The sequence below is a fragment of the Podarcis cretensis genome (genome assembly GCF_951804945.1).
Source record: "Podarcis cretensis genome assembly, chromosome: 1".
NCBI lineage: Eukaryota > Metazoa > Chordata > Lepidosauria > Squamata > Lacertidae > Podarcis > Podarcis cretensis.
The window spans coordinates 41944036-41961325 of NC_137170.1; the positions used below are offsets into that span (position 1 = coordinate 41944036).

At 39.0% G+C, this 17290-nt stretch overlaps 1 protein-coding gene across 1 annotated transcript in view; it reads right to left on the reverse strand.

Annotated features, from left to right (window-relative positions):
* Positions 1-380: 380 nt before the first annotated feature.
* The window catches only part of FMN1 (formin 1), a 110136-nt gene continuing 93226 nt past the window's right edge, over positions 381-17290 (reverse strand). The window contains exons 14-17 of the mRNA XM_079954398.1: positions 16350-16401; positions 13190-13339; positions 2326-2410; positions 381-685 (exon numbers count right to left, since the gene is read on the reverse strand). Of these exons, the coding sequence (XP_079810524.1) occupies positions 641-685; positions 2326-2410; positions 13190-13339; positions 16350-16401 (332 nt within the window). The 3' untranslated portion in view covers positions 381-640. The remainder of the gene's footprint in view (positions 686-2325; positions 2411-13189; positions 13340-16349; positions 16402-17290) is intronic.

Below are 17290 nucleotides of genomic sequence, written 5' to 3' on the forward strand. Positions count from 1 at the left end.
TATACACCATATATATATATATATATATATATATATATATATATATATATATAATATATATATGAGATTTCTTTCTCCGCATGTGCTAAAACAGTATTTCTACTTCCATGGCATTGATTGGGGTTCCTATAAAAATAATCATAATAAAATACAGAATACATCTGATACACTTAACTTCCACCATTTGCAAGAAGGTAAAGTTAATTCTTTGGATACCATCAAAATCATTTTAAACAGACATTGACTTAGTAAATATTACGGTCTACCAGCACATGAGCCATCCTGCAGAGCTGGCATAAAAGCTATTTAATTCACTGTCTAAAACCCTGCTTTTGCTGTCTTTTACATTAGTGCATTTTGCATAGAGTACTTCAAACAACTTTTAAGAAAAGAACTGCATTTAAGCCACATAAGGAAGAGTTACATAGAACTCTTCATAATTCCCATGTAAACAAATTCTTATTGTTCCCTCTTCTGCACAAGCCAAGGGATCCAGAAGTCTTTTGAGGATTGTCTGAGGAAGAGAACAGCAAAGCAGAACTTCCTAACATCTAAAATAAGGTGCTTTCTAGGGAATGGGCAGAGGGAAGCATCATGCAAGGTATTAAGTCACACTGCGATTATGTTCATGTGTCTTCTTTCAATTGGTGGTCGCACTGGCTTCCTTCTGACGTAGCCTTTCTTTCTGTTGTTTAAGAAAAAAAAAGGAACTTTATTATCATTCTTTTCTTTAATTTTCCATCTGTTCTCAAATTGCACAGAGTATGTGGTCTACTACACTTGAAGAATGGAGCACTCCAAAACCAAAGTAGACATAAGCTTTTTCTTTTCTGAAAATTAATTCCGGAAGTGCCAAGCCAAGACAATGGCAAGCTTTATACAAGCATACTTAGGTTTGCATCTAAGTCACACCCAGAGTAGACACACTGAAATACAGTGGTACCTCAGGTTACAGACTCCGCTAACCCAGAAATAGTACCTTGGGTTAAGAACTTTGCTTCAGGATGAGAACAGAAATCGTGCGGCAGCAGCGGGAAGCCCCATTAGCTAAAGTGGTATCTCAGGTTAAAAACAGTTTCAGGTTAAGAACAGACTTCCAGTTCTTAACCCAAGGTACCACTGTAAATGAATGCAAAGGAGTTATGACAAACTTATTGATTTCAATGTATCTACTCTGAGTATGACTTACCTGGATACAAACTTAGCCTCTCATATCATCCTAAGTATATGCCTAATGTGTTCTGAAATGCCTTTCCAGTTAACATTAGCTAGTATTGCACTAACACAAAATATTAGTAATGTGAAAACAAGCAAGAATATTTGGGGAGGGATTAATGTCTCTAGATACAGAAGTAGATTTTTTTTTTTTTAAGAGAAATGTACTGGAGCTGATTTTAGCAGGGGCATCCCTTTCCCACAAAGTGGGACAATACTGTAGTGATTTCTCATTGCACATACAGAGAGGTCCCTTGATAAAAGAGGAAACAGTAATAAACCATGATTGTGTGGGGAACCTTGGGTACATAGAAGTTGTGGACTAAAGCCAGTATAGACCAGATAAATTGGCCCACACTCTTCCTTAAGCCAAACTGATAAATGACCATCTCCCCTCTAGGATACCCCTTTATACCAGACTGTACCAATAATAAATGGAACAAGCATGATTTAAGCACAGTTGGTTGTGTTTTTTTTTCAAATATTGCTGCTAAATTGGATCCACCTTAATTTGGCAAGCCAGCACTGGTTGCATCCAAATATGGCAAAAGAATTTTCCATTTGTCTGTGCACAAAAAGAAGAGACAGCAGCCTATACTGGAGAAAACCCAGGAAGCCAGGCTCGTTCCTAGATAAACAGGGTGACAAATGTAGGAAAGGGCTGAAAATAATGCCCTATTGGCTGCCATTTCAATCTGCTCTCCCCTCTCACCCCCTTCAGAAATGTGATGGAATTTTTAGGAGCACACATTGTAAAAGCAGCCCTTGAGATTATTCAGAGTACAGAATGCAGCAGGAAAGAAGGACACCAATGGGTCAGAGACAAGTGACAAAACCGAGACAGCTCCTGAGGACTGATTTTTTTCCATGCAGACTAGTTTTCCTGGCAAAGGTCTGTGCATGGACATAATGAATTTAAAATAGCAAAGGCTTTTGAATTGACTCCCAGTCACTACTTCAATCACTCCAAAAATATTACTTGAATATATGTACTTTGGGATTGGAAAGGACATGATAGTAAATTGCATTTGAATGGACCAAAACATGCATCCTATTAGCTGTTTTTAAAAGCAAACTAGAAGACAAAGCCATTCTAAAAACACATCATACCAGGCTGGCAGTAGGGTTGATTTTCTTTGTTTCCACTTTCTTTTCTGCAGTTAACTTGTTCACTGTTTGTTGAGCCACTTTGAGTCTGAAACAAAATACACACAACAAATCTTATTGGAGCCAAAAAAATGGTACATATCCAGCATATGCAAGCTGCTTTCAGGATCGCTTAGTTGTTGAATATGAATAAGGCTGTGTACACATGATACCTTTATAGCATATTCAAAGCATATTTCCATTCTCAAAGCATCCTGGGAACTGTAGCTTGTCAAAGGTGCTGCGAACTGTAGCTCTGTGAGGGGAAAATTACAGTTGCCAGGATTAAGGAGGCAGGAAGAGGGAAGAAATGTGCTTTGAGTGTGTTTAAATGGTATCATGTGCTTACAAAGCAACTGTGCAAAAAAAACAAGACAGTATCAAGCCTGAAAGGTTGAAAGGGAATGGTACTCCCCTCTCCACAAAGCTGGAGAAGATGTTAAGAGCAGAGGCTACAACTATGAGAGGTGGCACAGCACAATGGGCTGAAGGAGAAAAGCATCATGGCGCCAATAGCAGCATTTCCGTTTGCTTCTCTTTCTATAGACCCAGCCTGGGATGTTTCCTGATCATTGGGTTGTCTGACAGAATACTGGAAACAAGGTTTCATATACACCCGTGATTTATGAAGTTTACATGTTGTTTTCCTGTCCTCTGAAGGGAGAAAGATTATTCCTTTAACAGCACTTTGTATTCCTGCAATTTTCACTGGTTAATATGCTTTATTATCTTACGCACACTACCTAAAGACTATTTTTTTTAAAAAAAAAAACTACACTGCTTGTCAAAATGGTGCCCATACAGCTGTTCAGTGTTTGTGACTTCATTATTCTTGCTTAAGGAAAGAGTCACAATACTTTCCAGAGCTCTTATTTCAAACCATACATACACAGTGTGCTGATAAGAGATACAGAAATGCACTCCCCATTAATTAAGCATTCGGTGATTAAATCTCAAAGGCTTAACATACTATTGTATGTGACTAATGTTGGTCAGATTTCTTTTCCATTCATACTTAGTACAAACATAAAACCTCCACACGTTACAGGGATTATAAATCTTCCCATGAACTGCTCTTCATTTTTGCACAACGTTCTTAATCTTTAAAATGCATTGAGAAATTACATCCCTGGATGACATGGCGCTGCAAGACCCAAACAAAAGAACCATGGTTGGCTTTCATTTAAAAAGTTCAATAAATATGTAGCTTATATAGCCTTTAATTAATCTACTAACTGTTAGAAGCGTAAGTCCGGCTCACACATAATGCTACACCATGATGGGGGGGGCAGCCTGTGTCCTTCCAGATGTTGCTAGACTACAATTCCCATAATCTGTGACAATTGGCCATGCTGACTGGAGCTGAAATTCAACATCTGGAGAGTCATAGGTTCCCCATCTGCACAAGGAGAAAGCAGCTGCCATAAACCTCAGGCTCCTGTACTTCCCCATATCTCTCCTCATCCCACAAGTCCAGGAAAAGGATTTCTGGCACAATTTGGTTTCACTTTCTACTTGGGTTATCATTACATAGGAAGCAGGGATTTAAAACAAACTTTAGCCAGTTTCTAAACAGGTCAATTTCAGACCATGCATTATGAAGCTGACTTGTTAAACCACAGTCTCTGATTCATAGGAACAAGTTGGGGTTTGCAGAAAGTGAATTTGTGCTCTCCTAAATTGCTGTTTTTACTAGAAACTGAGAATCCTGTGGCCCACCATTGCTCTTTGCATCTTCAAGAGCATAAACTCAGGATCTCATAACAGTGAAATCATAACTAAACATAACTATGAATCAGGATCAGCCCAAGATTGTCCTAGTCCAGCATCCTTTGAAAGAATCCTCGCAATCAGTGAGCACTAGGTAGCCAACTGGAGACTGGCCAATGGTTCACCACCAAAGTCTATTTTTTGCCTGGCCTCAGCATCAGGAAGCAATCTTGTCAAGCTGGGATACTGCTCCAATATAAGTTAATAGAATATGAAGAAAACTACAGTTCTGGATCCAACACAAAATTCAAAATCAAGCAGATAAGGCTACTTCTTCACATGATTTTTTTAAAATCTTGACTGGTGCCAGTGTTTGGATATTGTGACCACTTTCCTGTATCATAACTTGGGCTAAATTAAGGTTTTTACTTCTATTTTCCATGTGTATGTGAAGCTTTAAGAACAGCTTCATATTTATTCCCTCAATACATTCAAGAACTTCATGCTAAACATTTTAGCATTTCCATGAATGAATGGCCTTATATTCTTTTTGTGAACAATTTCAACAACTGAACAGAATGGTTAGAACAGGACTCAAGGCATTATAGTGCCATTGAAAATAACGTGGTCATAATAAACCATAGTGTTCTGTTTATCATTTTGGTTGCAGATACTTTAAAAACAGATGTTTTATGGGTATATGCAGAGTGTTAAAAAATTCTCAATATCATATAAACATAACTGAGGTTACTTTGTGAATAATTTTGCATTTATCAAAAATAGAGCTGTGAGTTTCTTTGGTAACTCTTTCCACTGCTTTAGATTTAACCGGCTTTAATAATTTGGTGTCATCTGTTCAGCATAACATGCGAACTACATTTTTTGTTGTGAGAACTGATACTAACTAGAGTTTGCAGCCTATTTAATCCACAGAGCAGCATCCCCTCTTAATTCATATAATTAACTTTTTTGAACTTTTAGGAAGGGACTGTAACACTACCACGTTGCATTGATCTGTGAGTGATGCAGCCGGGACCCACTTTCCATTCAAGACAACAATTCCCATTAATATTTTTTGAATCTTCAGTTAAAATGGAGGGGGAGGGAGGCAAAGAATCTTAAGGAATGCAGTTAGTTTAAACCATGAAATCTGACCATATGTAAGAGGAATCCGTTCAAAAGAAGATTTAGGATCACTCATCATGGTGCAAAGAAGGTCAAAATACGCAAACGAATTGAGAAGAAAGGTTGCTGGTGTCAGCAATAATATTAACACACTTTTACAACTGTTGTGTATTGCCATGCCGTGTGGAAAACCACAACTTAAGGCAACAGAAAAAGTAGAGTTCTATATTTCAACAAAACCTTAAATCACCTGATTATTTGCTTCAGAAAAAAAAGAACAAAACACACAGCAATTGAGTTTTGGGTAAGAAGTTCAATTAACTTCAAATGTCCCTACCAAATTCTGTTCTGAGGGATCACATTTTCAAACCTATATATCTTCAGATTAAATGCAAGAACCAGAGCTGTTTTGAAAAAAAAATATTATACAAATGAACTATAGAAGTTCAAATGAGCCTTTTTTTAAAAAAAGTACCTTTGCGTCTATAAAGTAAAAGAATAATTTTCACCTTTACAAGAACATACATAGTTGTGCCAAGGGTTAGGAAGAAAAAACACTGCTTACTTAACCCTGTGGCCTCTTCTCATTCTCAACATAGAGGGAGGAAAGAATAGGAATTAAGCCATGAAGTGATCTGATACCCAGAGACTGATTATTAGCCACAGACGGCTTCCTTGCTGGCGCAGCAACCAGTAGATTGGACCTTAAGTCAACAAGTGCTATTAAGTGCTTGTTGGCACTATACACTATCATCACCATATTAAATTCCAACTTGATGATCTGTATTTATGGGATGTGTAAAGGATGCTAGGGTATACTTTGCAGTATGTTATTGAATAAGGTACTAGCTTGTTAAGGCTGTTGTGTTTTTCAATAGATACAAGCTGTAACTGACAATGTTCTGTACTGTGGCAAGCTCAATGCTCGTTTTCAAACTGAAGCTTGGAATGTATGTTACTTTTTTGTGGAGGATACTTTTTTTTTTTGGCTTTATGTCAGGTCCACATATAATGCCAAACTACGACATGGCACAATAGAAATGAGCTTGTGTGTGCCTCCCTCTCCTTGTCTGCTCTTCTTAATTACTTACTTCCTGGTTGACTGCATACCAAAGTTCGCCATTTCATACCTTACATCAGCATGGCATGTTTGGCACTTGCCCTCAAAACCATGATTTCAGGCTGCAAACTAAAGAGTTTCCCCACAAATCAGAAAGAAGCTAATTAAGTGGAGTTTCAGCAAAGGCTCAGTCACGTAATGTGAGACATCAAAACTGACATCTATTGTATGAAAATCCATTGTGACTTATCTGAATTTGTGAGACATGTGAAGAATACCAACCATATATTTATTTTTAAAAGCACCGATATCATTCTGTACATGCTTCTGTAGATAAGACCACACATCCCCACCCCTGCTGCTCCATGGTTTCAGGAGGGAGGTGAACAGATTTTTCAGAGACTACAGTACTAACAATGGCCTTTTACGTATATATGTGACTACAGCAGCTAGAATGCTATATGCACAGAAATGGAAAGAAGAGACGGTTCAAATGAAGGAGGAATGGCTTTTAAAAGCAACAGACTATGCAGAAATGGCAAAGCTGACAGCAGTATTAAAAGATCGAAACAATGAACCTTTTTTTAAAAAAAGAATGGAGGCCATTTTGGACTACAGTAGTACCTCAGAAGTCAAATGGAATCCATTCCGGAAGTCCGTTCTACTTCCAAAACATTTGGAAACCAAGGCATGGCTTCCGATTGGCAGCAGGAAGTTCCTGCAGCCAATTGGAAGCTGTGGAAACCCTGTCGGACATTCGGGTTCCAAAGAACGTTCGCAAACTGGAACACTCACTTCCAGGTTTGCGGTGTTCGGGAGCCAAAACGTTCGACTCGCAAGGTGTTCGCGAACCAAGGTACAACTATATTTGAAAAAACACTACAGTCAAATGAAATTACGGGCAAGATTTGAGAAAGGAACAATGGAAGAAAAATGATAAAGTAATTGTATTAGAGGGGTTTCCATAACAGATAAGTTTGATATATAACACGGTAGAAAAGGGTTTGAAGAAAAACACTGTGGAAGTGTGGGTGGGAAGTCAATGCATGAAACAATGTAACTATTTAATTTGAAGTCAATTTGAAAAAAAAAATGGAAATTTGATAAAAATTATATTATATAAAGAGTACTAACAATGGCCTGTGAGTGGATGCTCCCACAGATGGAAGGCAGGGAAACATTCTCTCACCCCTTTACAGTCCCCAGTAATTCCCCAAAAGTGCCCTTCAGAAAAGTGTTGGAGATGGTACAATGGGTTCCAGGGGAAATTAGTGTAAATTTTTTCCCATCACTTCTACCATTGGGAGCCTGCACTGGATTAAAGGCTCTTCTGTGAATGAAAGGAGCCCTTCCACTTGCAGAAGGGCAAGTCTAGATTCAAATCTTTGTAACTGTTTCCAAAAGACTATCTATGCAAATGTCCAATATACTGCATTTTCACAACTGGGAAAATGCAATACTCTTATAACAGCGGTGCTCCGTTAAAGGAGAGCGGCTGCATCATCCACAATAGCTGAATATACTTTTATTATATAAGAAATCTGATGAAGCAGAAAGGCCCTCAACACTCCAATGGCTGGGTTTTTTATATCCATACTCAAATCAGGACTGACTAAAAGTCACTACAGATTAAAAATAAGCCCATGAAAGTGACCGTGTAAATTGACCCTAAAACGGTGTCACATCCCTGTGGTATTGAGAATACCGCATGGTACTGAGAGTAAGATAATACTTTTCAGCTACTTCATTCAAAATTTTCACCCAGCTGAGCAAAACAGCCATACCAAATTTATATATATATAAATATATACACGTAATATATATATATATATAAATATATACACGTAATATATTTCTGCTGTATCCTTTTCATGTAATATTCATGTAATATTTATGTTACTGAGGTAATCCAGGAATTTCATCTTAACTGCCTTCTGATTTAAGTAGTAAGTATGTTTGCTAGTTATATATAATGTTTGTACCTTTGAGTACCCTCAGATTCCTGTATGCTATGCAGATTTTGTCTTGGGGCGAAAATCAGCTATATTACACAGGCAGCTAATTTATTTTCATGGTAGGTTAAGTGTAGGGCAGCATGGTTAAAGTGTTTCCTCTTCTAAAATGTCTGATAAAAATCTAATTAGATTTCTACACTTTTCTTACATTAAAAGTCAAGTAGTTTTCAGACAAAACAAACTCTTGCAGCCTAGCCCATTGCTTGGTTAAAGCTACCATTAACTTGGTTTTTCTTAGTCTGCTAAGAGATGTTGCACTGTCCTTTGAATAACCTCAAAATACTCTAGTAGAACCAACAGTGACAATAGTGTTTGATGCCTTACTATGTCTTAATTTGTTGGAAGGCGCCTAGAGTGGCTGGGGCAACCCAGTCAGATGGGCACCATCATCATCTCATAATTGACAAGTTGGAAAAATAGGATCATTTTGTTGCTAGATGGGCATCCTGTATAAAATTTTGCAAACTTGCCTCTGTTCACATTTGTGTTTTAAAATGTTGTAAAGAAAAGAACAAAAATTATCAACTATTTGAATCATCAGGTACAGTGGTACCTTGGTTCTCAAACGTAATCCGTTCTGGAAGTCCTTTCGACTTCCTAAATGTTTGAAAACCAAGGCGCAGCTTCCAATTGGCTCAGGCACCCAGGGAACAATAGCCAACAACCACATTGGACGTTCAGCTTCCGAAAAACATTCAAAAACTGGAACACTTAGTTCTGGGTTTTCGGCAATCGGGAGCCGAAATGTTTGAGTACCAAGGCATTCAAGAACCAAGGTACCGTATTTTTCGCTCTATAAGACGCACCAGACCACAAGACGCACCTAGTTTTGGGAGGAGGAAACCAAGAAAAAAAATATTCTGAATCTCAGAAGCCAGAACAACAGCAATCCCTCTTGCTGTTCTGGCTTCTGGGATAGCTGCGCAGCCTGCATTCGCTCCATAAGACGCACACACATTTCCCCTTACTTTTTAGGAGGGAAAAGGTGAGTCTTATAGAGCAAAAAATACGGTATTTAACCTTTCTTAATCTAATTGAATGAAACTATTTTTGTGTCTCTTTATTTGACATGTAAACTCTTGTTTATGAAGATGTGCATTGCAAAAAAATTACTGTGTTAAACTGAAGGATTCACTGTACAGTAATTCCTTCTGGTTGGCCAATGTGGATCCTGGATTAGATTGGAAGTTGACATGCGCCTTTCCTATGTGTAGAGGTGGCCTTTGTTTTTTGGCACAGGGCGTTCAAACATGCAAACCTTCCTTCTTCTCTCTGAGGAATTTTAAATGCTGCAATCCAAGAAATATTTACAGCTTGAGTGTATAAACTGGCTCCTTTTCTATACTGCTGAGGTTATGAAAAAATATGATTACACTAAAATACACCTTAGGAAAATAATTGTTTTTCAAGACATAATGGTTATTTCTCAGTTCTCTAAATGTGTTTCTTCCTGGAAAATATGGTTGGTGAACTGTCACTCATACTTTGTAAAATAACAACCTCTAAAGGGTCATGGTTTTCTAAGCCATTTGAATGTGATAAAGAAACAACTCATCTGTCATTCAAACTTATATACTTGACATCAGTTACTCATTGTCTTCATGAATCATCTACAAGTTGAACTGAGAATAAACTGAAACCTTTAAAGGCTAAAAGTAATCTAATGAAGTCATTAGTAAATAAACACAAGCCCCACCAAAGTATGTGAATAAAATTCATGGTGTTAAGAAGGAAAAAACAAACCATTCATTCTCATGACAAAATATATGCAAGTCTTATCCTGCTACTCAAGAAGGCTAATCCAGACTCAAAACAGCATATCCAAAATCACGTATTTTACTCTGAATTTATTAATATGAAATTCACCACTCCCTCTAGACTCACTGCCTTTCAGTTCTTAAGAGCCTGGCCTGTTTAGAACTGATTTTGGTTATATACTTTACAAGACGTGGGGAACTGCTCCACAGTCAGAAACAGTACCCATCATTGGAAACTGCAAGAGGGGAGAGTGTTCTTGTGATGGGAAACATAGACACCTGACTGACCACTGTGAGAACAGGATGTTGGACTAGAAGGGTCATTGCTCTAATCCAGCAAACTTTTATTATATTCTTAGGTACTCCTGACATTTGAGGAAGTGATAGCATCACATCCACAGTAGAGTTGTCTCTGCAGATCCTGTTCATATTGCATCAGTTTTCTGGGTAACAGCAGGTGGAGTCTATTCCACATTCTGAAGTTTCAGTGTTGGGTGAGAAAAGTGAAACCAAATTCAAATATTTCTTTTCCTTGCACTCTCTCTTGTGCAAGGGGAAGCATGAGAATTGCTGCAGAACCTTCCTGTTACACGATGCAAAGACTCTTCTACAAATGTTTGAAGCAGCCCTCCATTATGCTTGTTTCTTTAGTTCACCCAACATTTGGAGGAGATACAGTGAGCAACATTGTCCCCTAGCAAACATGTTCCTTGAAATGGCAAGCAAAATTCACTTGCTCATAAGTAGATCTAATCAAGTAACAAATTGCAAAAAATTCTAAAATGACCAATTTCACTTTAGAAGTACCGTATTTTTCGCTCTATAGGACGCACTTTTCCCCCTCCAAAAATTAAGGGGAAATGTGTGTGCGTCCTATAGAGCGAATGCAGGCTGCACGGCTAAGCCCAAAGCCAGAACAGGGAGCGCTCCGTCTCGCTGTTCTAGCTTGGGGATGGCTGCGCGCAAAGCCTCTGCAGGGCAGCGGGGTGCCTTCACCCTGCTGCCCTGCGGAGGCTACAAAGGCTGTTCCCGAGGCCAGAACAGCGAGATGGTCTCGCTGTTCTAGCTTGGGGATGGTAGCTGCTTGAAGCCTCCAGAGCGCAGCGGGAACTCCTGCTGGGCTCCAGAGGCTTTGGGTGAATGCACCTTGAATGCACCTTGTTTTAGAGGGGGAGAACAAGAAAATCCCCCCCCCCTTTTCTCCCCCTCCTATGGTCCGGTGCGTCCTATAGAGCGAAAAATACGGTATCTCCCCCTCCACAGCATTTTCCCTCTAAGTAGCGAAACTGACTATTCTAGAAGACTGCTGCTTGTGACAAAGGAATCAGAAGATCTATGTGTATAATTAGCACGACAATTTACTGGATTATCTCTATCTGCATCTAATTTAAAATTGCATGCTAAAGGATATTTAAGCTTCTAATGTTGAGCCTGATTAACACTGCTGTTTCATACAGAAGGCCAACTAATTGATAAATGATTCAGATTCCAGAGTAACAATTATTTCTTTATATTCTTAGTACACAAAACAACAGACCTCAAGATATAAAAAGTATCAAGTTTATGATTTCTGTTTGTACACATTAAGACATGAAGATGTGCAGAGTATCTGTTTGGCTGGCATTTTTCATGCAATCACCCACTGATATTCACCCTAAGGGGCATGGTTCACACTAGGCCTAGAGAAGCTGTGACCTGCCAAGCCTTAGTATGTGATGGATGGACTACATTTGTCTTGATGAGTCACAAATTCTGCAGCCATCTTGTGATCTTTTACTGTTTACTGTTTACACACCACTCCCCCCCCCCAATCAAAGGCTTGCACCTATTTAAAAGAGTACATGCTTCTGCATGATTGCTCTGGACTCCATCTTTATCACTGCTTTCTATTGTGCCCATTACTAGTCACCCAGAGAGCTTGTTAATTTCATCTGCTCATTCATTTTAAACTGGCCTCTTCAAAATTCAATCACAAACTGCAACAAATTTGTTGGGAAGCATTGATGTGATTGATCATATTCAACATTTAATAAGAGAGAAAGGAACAAACAAAAATTAATGAGTCTGTGCTTGTCCAGAAGAAGGAAAGGTGCATATTAGAACAGGACCTGCAACAAGATGTTGCAGCATGGAGTGTTTCTGCTAAGGATAACAGTCATGCCCTCTCCTACGATACTCCATTGGATTCTTCCCACCGTCCCATAGTTTTCCATTACCTGTCCTACAGTCAGTCACTGAGCATGCCCGATCCTCATGGGACTGTTTTGGGAGTTCTCCCCCCCTTGGCTTAAAGTTTTACTTCTAAATGATTTTGTGAGGTTCCCACAATGTCAATGCTACCTTGCTACACAAGGAGAGGCACACATGGAGATTTGAATTTCCTATTAGTGTACATGAAAAGAAATACAATAAGAGTGCTGGACTAGAAACACCTATTGGGCAATTCCCTTAATTATTTTACAATAGAATGACATAACAGAGCAAATGCATACAGTAAAAAAAAAAAGGGGGGGAGTATATTAAAGAAAGTGCTCGTTTTTCTTTTAATTTTTTAAAAAACGAATCTCAAGTGGTGAAACCTTTTATTTTTTTAAAAAGGTTTTAACTAAACCTAATAAAATCACAAGACAGTGGGAGATGCTGCGGCATGGAGTTTGATGTCCACAGCAGGATACCAAGAAGCGGTGCTGTAAATTCAGTGTGGGACTTCAACGCTGTGCTAAGTGTGGCCTGAATCTCATAGGCTACCCTTTGATGCAAGTGTAGTATATTAACTGGAAAAAGCATTCACTTTTATTTGTCTGTCCTGTCTGCAACAGCAATATCGCCTCATTTAGAGCGGCCCAACACAAAAATGCAAAGAGAAGCAATCTGTTACAAATTAGCACAGCTCCCCTTTCATTTTACTAGCTAGTAATTGGAAGGGGTTAAGAAAGTGTAATTTATCAGATTATATGTGTTTATCTTTTTGTGGGGACAGCATCCCTTTGGTGAATTTTCCTAGGCACCCTGAGGGAATAATCTTTCCTTGATGTCCATTTGATCTGAAAGAAAACAATGACGCCTGTGAAATATGGGAGTATAATTTGTTGAGTTTAAAAAGGACCAGTTTCCCAGACTTCTAAAAAAAAATTGTATTAATGGCTTTATTAGAACCTTACCTTTCTTTGGAAATGTTTTTGCTCTCTCGTTTCCAAATGGCCTTAAAGTCGCTGCAGAACTCATACCACACCGTGAAAACGTAGTTTGGCGTGGTCTCCTTCTCGCCAGACTTTGGTTTTATCCCGAAGTATCCCACCAATTCTTCAAAGCTACAGTGTTGGGCAGGGGAGGGGAAAATTGTCAGCACATAAACCTAAGGTGGAAGTTCAGTTTCCCTCAGGGCAGATTTCTGACTCAGTAGCCTAGGCTGGCAATTAACATAAATCTGCTGTAATCTGGAAACTGTACCAGCAATGGATCCACCCAGCACTTCTGAATTAAATAATAATAATGGTGCTGTTTTGGTGGGTGTGTACATTAAGCCACAATATGAATGAATATGGGCACGGAGACATTTTAGAAAGTATCTGATTTTGAAACAACATTTATTTACCAGAAACCTATTGACATGCTCTTCACCATGGGTATTCGGAAGCCCCCATGGGTATTCGGAAGCCCCCTAGATCAGAGGTACCATACCTATTTTTGTGCCTGAAGCGTATCTGGAAATTTAAGGAACTGTTGTGAGCACCACAAAATACCCATTTCATGGAACAAAAACTGGTGATACTCAGTAAAATCTTCCAAGCAACAGGCTAAACTCCTCCTGCTTCCCCTCTCCCAAAATCACAAAAAAACAAACAAAACGCAGGCCACAACTCCTGCCTCCAAATAAACAAGCAAACAACAAAAGCCAAAAAGTTTACTTAAAAAAATAAAAGATTCTGAAGGAGAAAGTGGTGGGCTTCTCCAAGGATGAATACCTGCAGACACCACAGACTAGACTGAGATATTGTACAGAATTCACTTCCGAAACAGATTTGGTTTGCTTAGCTCCTTTCCTCCTCCAATTTTGTTGTCACATTAAGGCATTTATATTTCAGTTGGCATTCACAGCTGTGCAACTGCTTAATGGTTGCATTTTATGATCTATTTATGACTTATTTTTAATTACATTCTTATGCTGACTCTATTGCTACTGTTAATTGTGTTTTCCATGTTTATTTCTAGGAATTTTGTTTTATTTTTATTATGGTGCCATTTTATCCTGGAAATTTGTTCTATTTTTAAGCAGTCTTTCCAAATCGCTTGGAATATTTTTGAGGAAAACGACTAACTGTCTTATATATAAAACAGTTAAATTTCCCTTCTAGGGGCACTTGTTTAGAACTCTGTTCTTACTTCAGAGCCTACAGTGTCCAGACCATGAGATGAGCCTGGCTCCATGCATTAACTAACTTCACCTTCTGTGGGGTGAAGAAAACTAATTAACTAACTAACAAAAACCCCCAACCCCTTCAGCCTTTTTAAGGGCTCATTCATACTAAGTTTCCTTCACACTTTCTAGGCACAGGTTTGTGCTTTACCAGTCCATGTCCGAGCACTTTTTTTGTGTGCTGCCATTTTGCCCACAAAAGACCTGCTGTTTAATGCTCTCATCAATCTGTGAAAAACCCAAACTGCCATTTGCTCCTATTCAGTGTTAAAGAGCCGGTTTTCCTGGGAAAAGTGGCAGATACGGACTAGGAAAGTGTGGACCTATGCCTGGAAAACACAGGCAAAAGGTAAGTGTGGATGAGCCCAGAATTACAGCCTATATTTATTAAAAGCAATGTCAACATCACACCAGTTGATACCCAATGAAAGTCTGCAGGTATAATACCCTGAAAACGATTTATTTTCTCAGGATCTTGGTAAACTGATGACAGCAGCAATGAACAACAGGTGTTATTGCTAATACATTAAGATTTACCTGGTCTATACTATAGGCTGAAGTACTCTTGAAATACATTAGAAAGAGTCTTCTACTGTTAAACTTGCTTTGCAACAAACTTGTATTAGAATATTAAAATGTATATTAATATCTATACACCTGAAATCTGAACATACAAATCAGTGAAGAAAGGAAAAGATGTCTCAACAACAACAAAAAAGCATTTATTGCATCAGCTGGGATTCGATGTATCAACTGGGCTTTAGTGTAAACAACAATCTGTACCTACACAGCTAATCCCTTTTGAAACTGATGACAACTGTAGTTAAACGGTATACAAATTGTCAAGCATGTGGTAAAATTGTTCCTAGACTGTACCACTTCAGATTACAGGTCTGAATGCTTCCCTACATTAAAAAAGACACAGCAGAAATTCTCCCTTCACAAAAGCCAAGATGCTGAGATGAAATGTTCTAAGTCTGCTGCTATGGCTAAGGAACTGCTCTATGGCGCTTGCAGTTTGAGTTTGAGTTCCCAGAGATTCTCTCTTGGAGAAAGGAACACAGCTCAGTCACAGGGTGTTACATGCAAAAGGTCCCAGATTCAATCCCGGCATTCCCTAGTACAGCAGAGTGAGGCCCCTGGCTGCAAAACTGGAGGGCTGATGCCAATGGCTCAGTTTGGAAGGAACGCTGCGTCAAATCATTCCTTACCGTGAATATGCAAGTGTAGTGAACGCCACATGCAAGCATGCAGACTTATGGAGAATTTGCAGCCGCTTTGCTTCTTCTTCAGTTCTGCTGCAGCCACACTACTGTGTCCCAAGCCATGACTCAGCACGCCGAGCTCAGTATGTTGCCTAAACCCAGACTAGTGGTTTGTCTCTTTCCAACAAACTTAGCTCAAAGCAGCAGCAGCAGCAGCAGCAGCAAAACTGGTGGAGGAGCAAAACATTTCCATTCTCCTGTCTTGGGAGTTGACCCACTGGTGCATTCAGGCTAAACCATAGTTTGCTTTAGTGCTATATGCGAACTATGTGTAGACGTTTGAGCCACGCAGACCAATGACCTCACTTAATCTAAGGCAGCTTCTTATATTACCAAGTCTCTGCTTTTTCTGTGCATGTGATTATTTTAATCAATCATTCAACACCCCTCACCAAAACCAGGAGTCTGCAGTAGAACACTCTAGGAACAGTTTTTACCACATAATGAACTGTTTTGTCTAGAAAGCTTCCATTTCAGACAGCTTGTTCCCTAAAGTCCAAGACAAGCTGTATGAAAATGTTGGAAGTATGAGCATGTGTTTAAAAATAAGGACTCTGGTGCATTTGATGATTTTTTCACTTATTCAAATATATTTAAAGATGCATAATGCAAACGTGTTAAAGAAGCTGTAATACTCACCACTTGTGCACATTCTCCAAATGGCTCTCCACTGTCTTATGTTCTTCTACAGCTACAAATATACAACATGTTTATTATTTAAGAAAGCGGAATATGTGCATTTTAAAGTATTTTTTTAAATATTTCACATTTCTCGTACTAAGAGTGAGCTATTTCAAGCATTATAGTGTATTCTTGTAGACACTGTAGGAAGTAGTGCTGAAGCTTTCCATCCTGAACATGTGCAAGGATTGTGGAGCCCAGTGCAGTGGGGATAAAAGAAGTATTTCTACAAATATCATGTGGGCTCTAAACTTAATTGGATGTACATGCACAGCTTTCAAGCTGGGTATTACTTGATAGAAAGAAGCTTTTCAGGGTGTCTTTCATCAGAGAACTATTCTTGTTGTGTTGCAAAAGCATCACATTTATAGAGAGGACATGCATAATTGTCCATTTTCCTGCTTTCCATTTAGCTCTTGCATGCTGAAGCAAACCAAGACAGGTACCTTGTTGCAAGCTCATCATGGCTTCCTAATGTGTGGGTTGAATGCTTGTCTCACACTTGTTTCTATACATGATGTGAACACGAAGGACACGTAAGTATTAAAAAATGTGGCCTGGAGTCACCCTTGCATATCTGCTATTGTTCCTAGAATCACAGAATCGTAGAGTTGGAAGGTAATACCAAGGGATCACGCCCAACCCCCTGCAATGCAGGAATCTCAACCATCTAACATCTAGAGGATCCATTCATTACAGGGGCTCTCCTCCCTCACCCTTTAAGCCACAGATTTCCTTCTATTCAGAACTTTTGGTGTTCTTGGTTAATAAGTATAGGCCCTCAATTTAGGATCTTTGAAGTTTTCAGCATCTTTGGAAACGAAGCCATTTATTTCCCGCTGTCAGCATAATGCGGGGCTCTTATAAAAAGGGCAAGATTAAAGTTCCCAATGGAATCC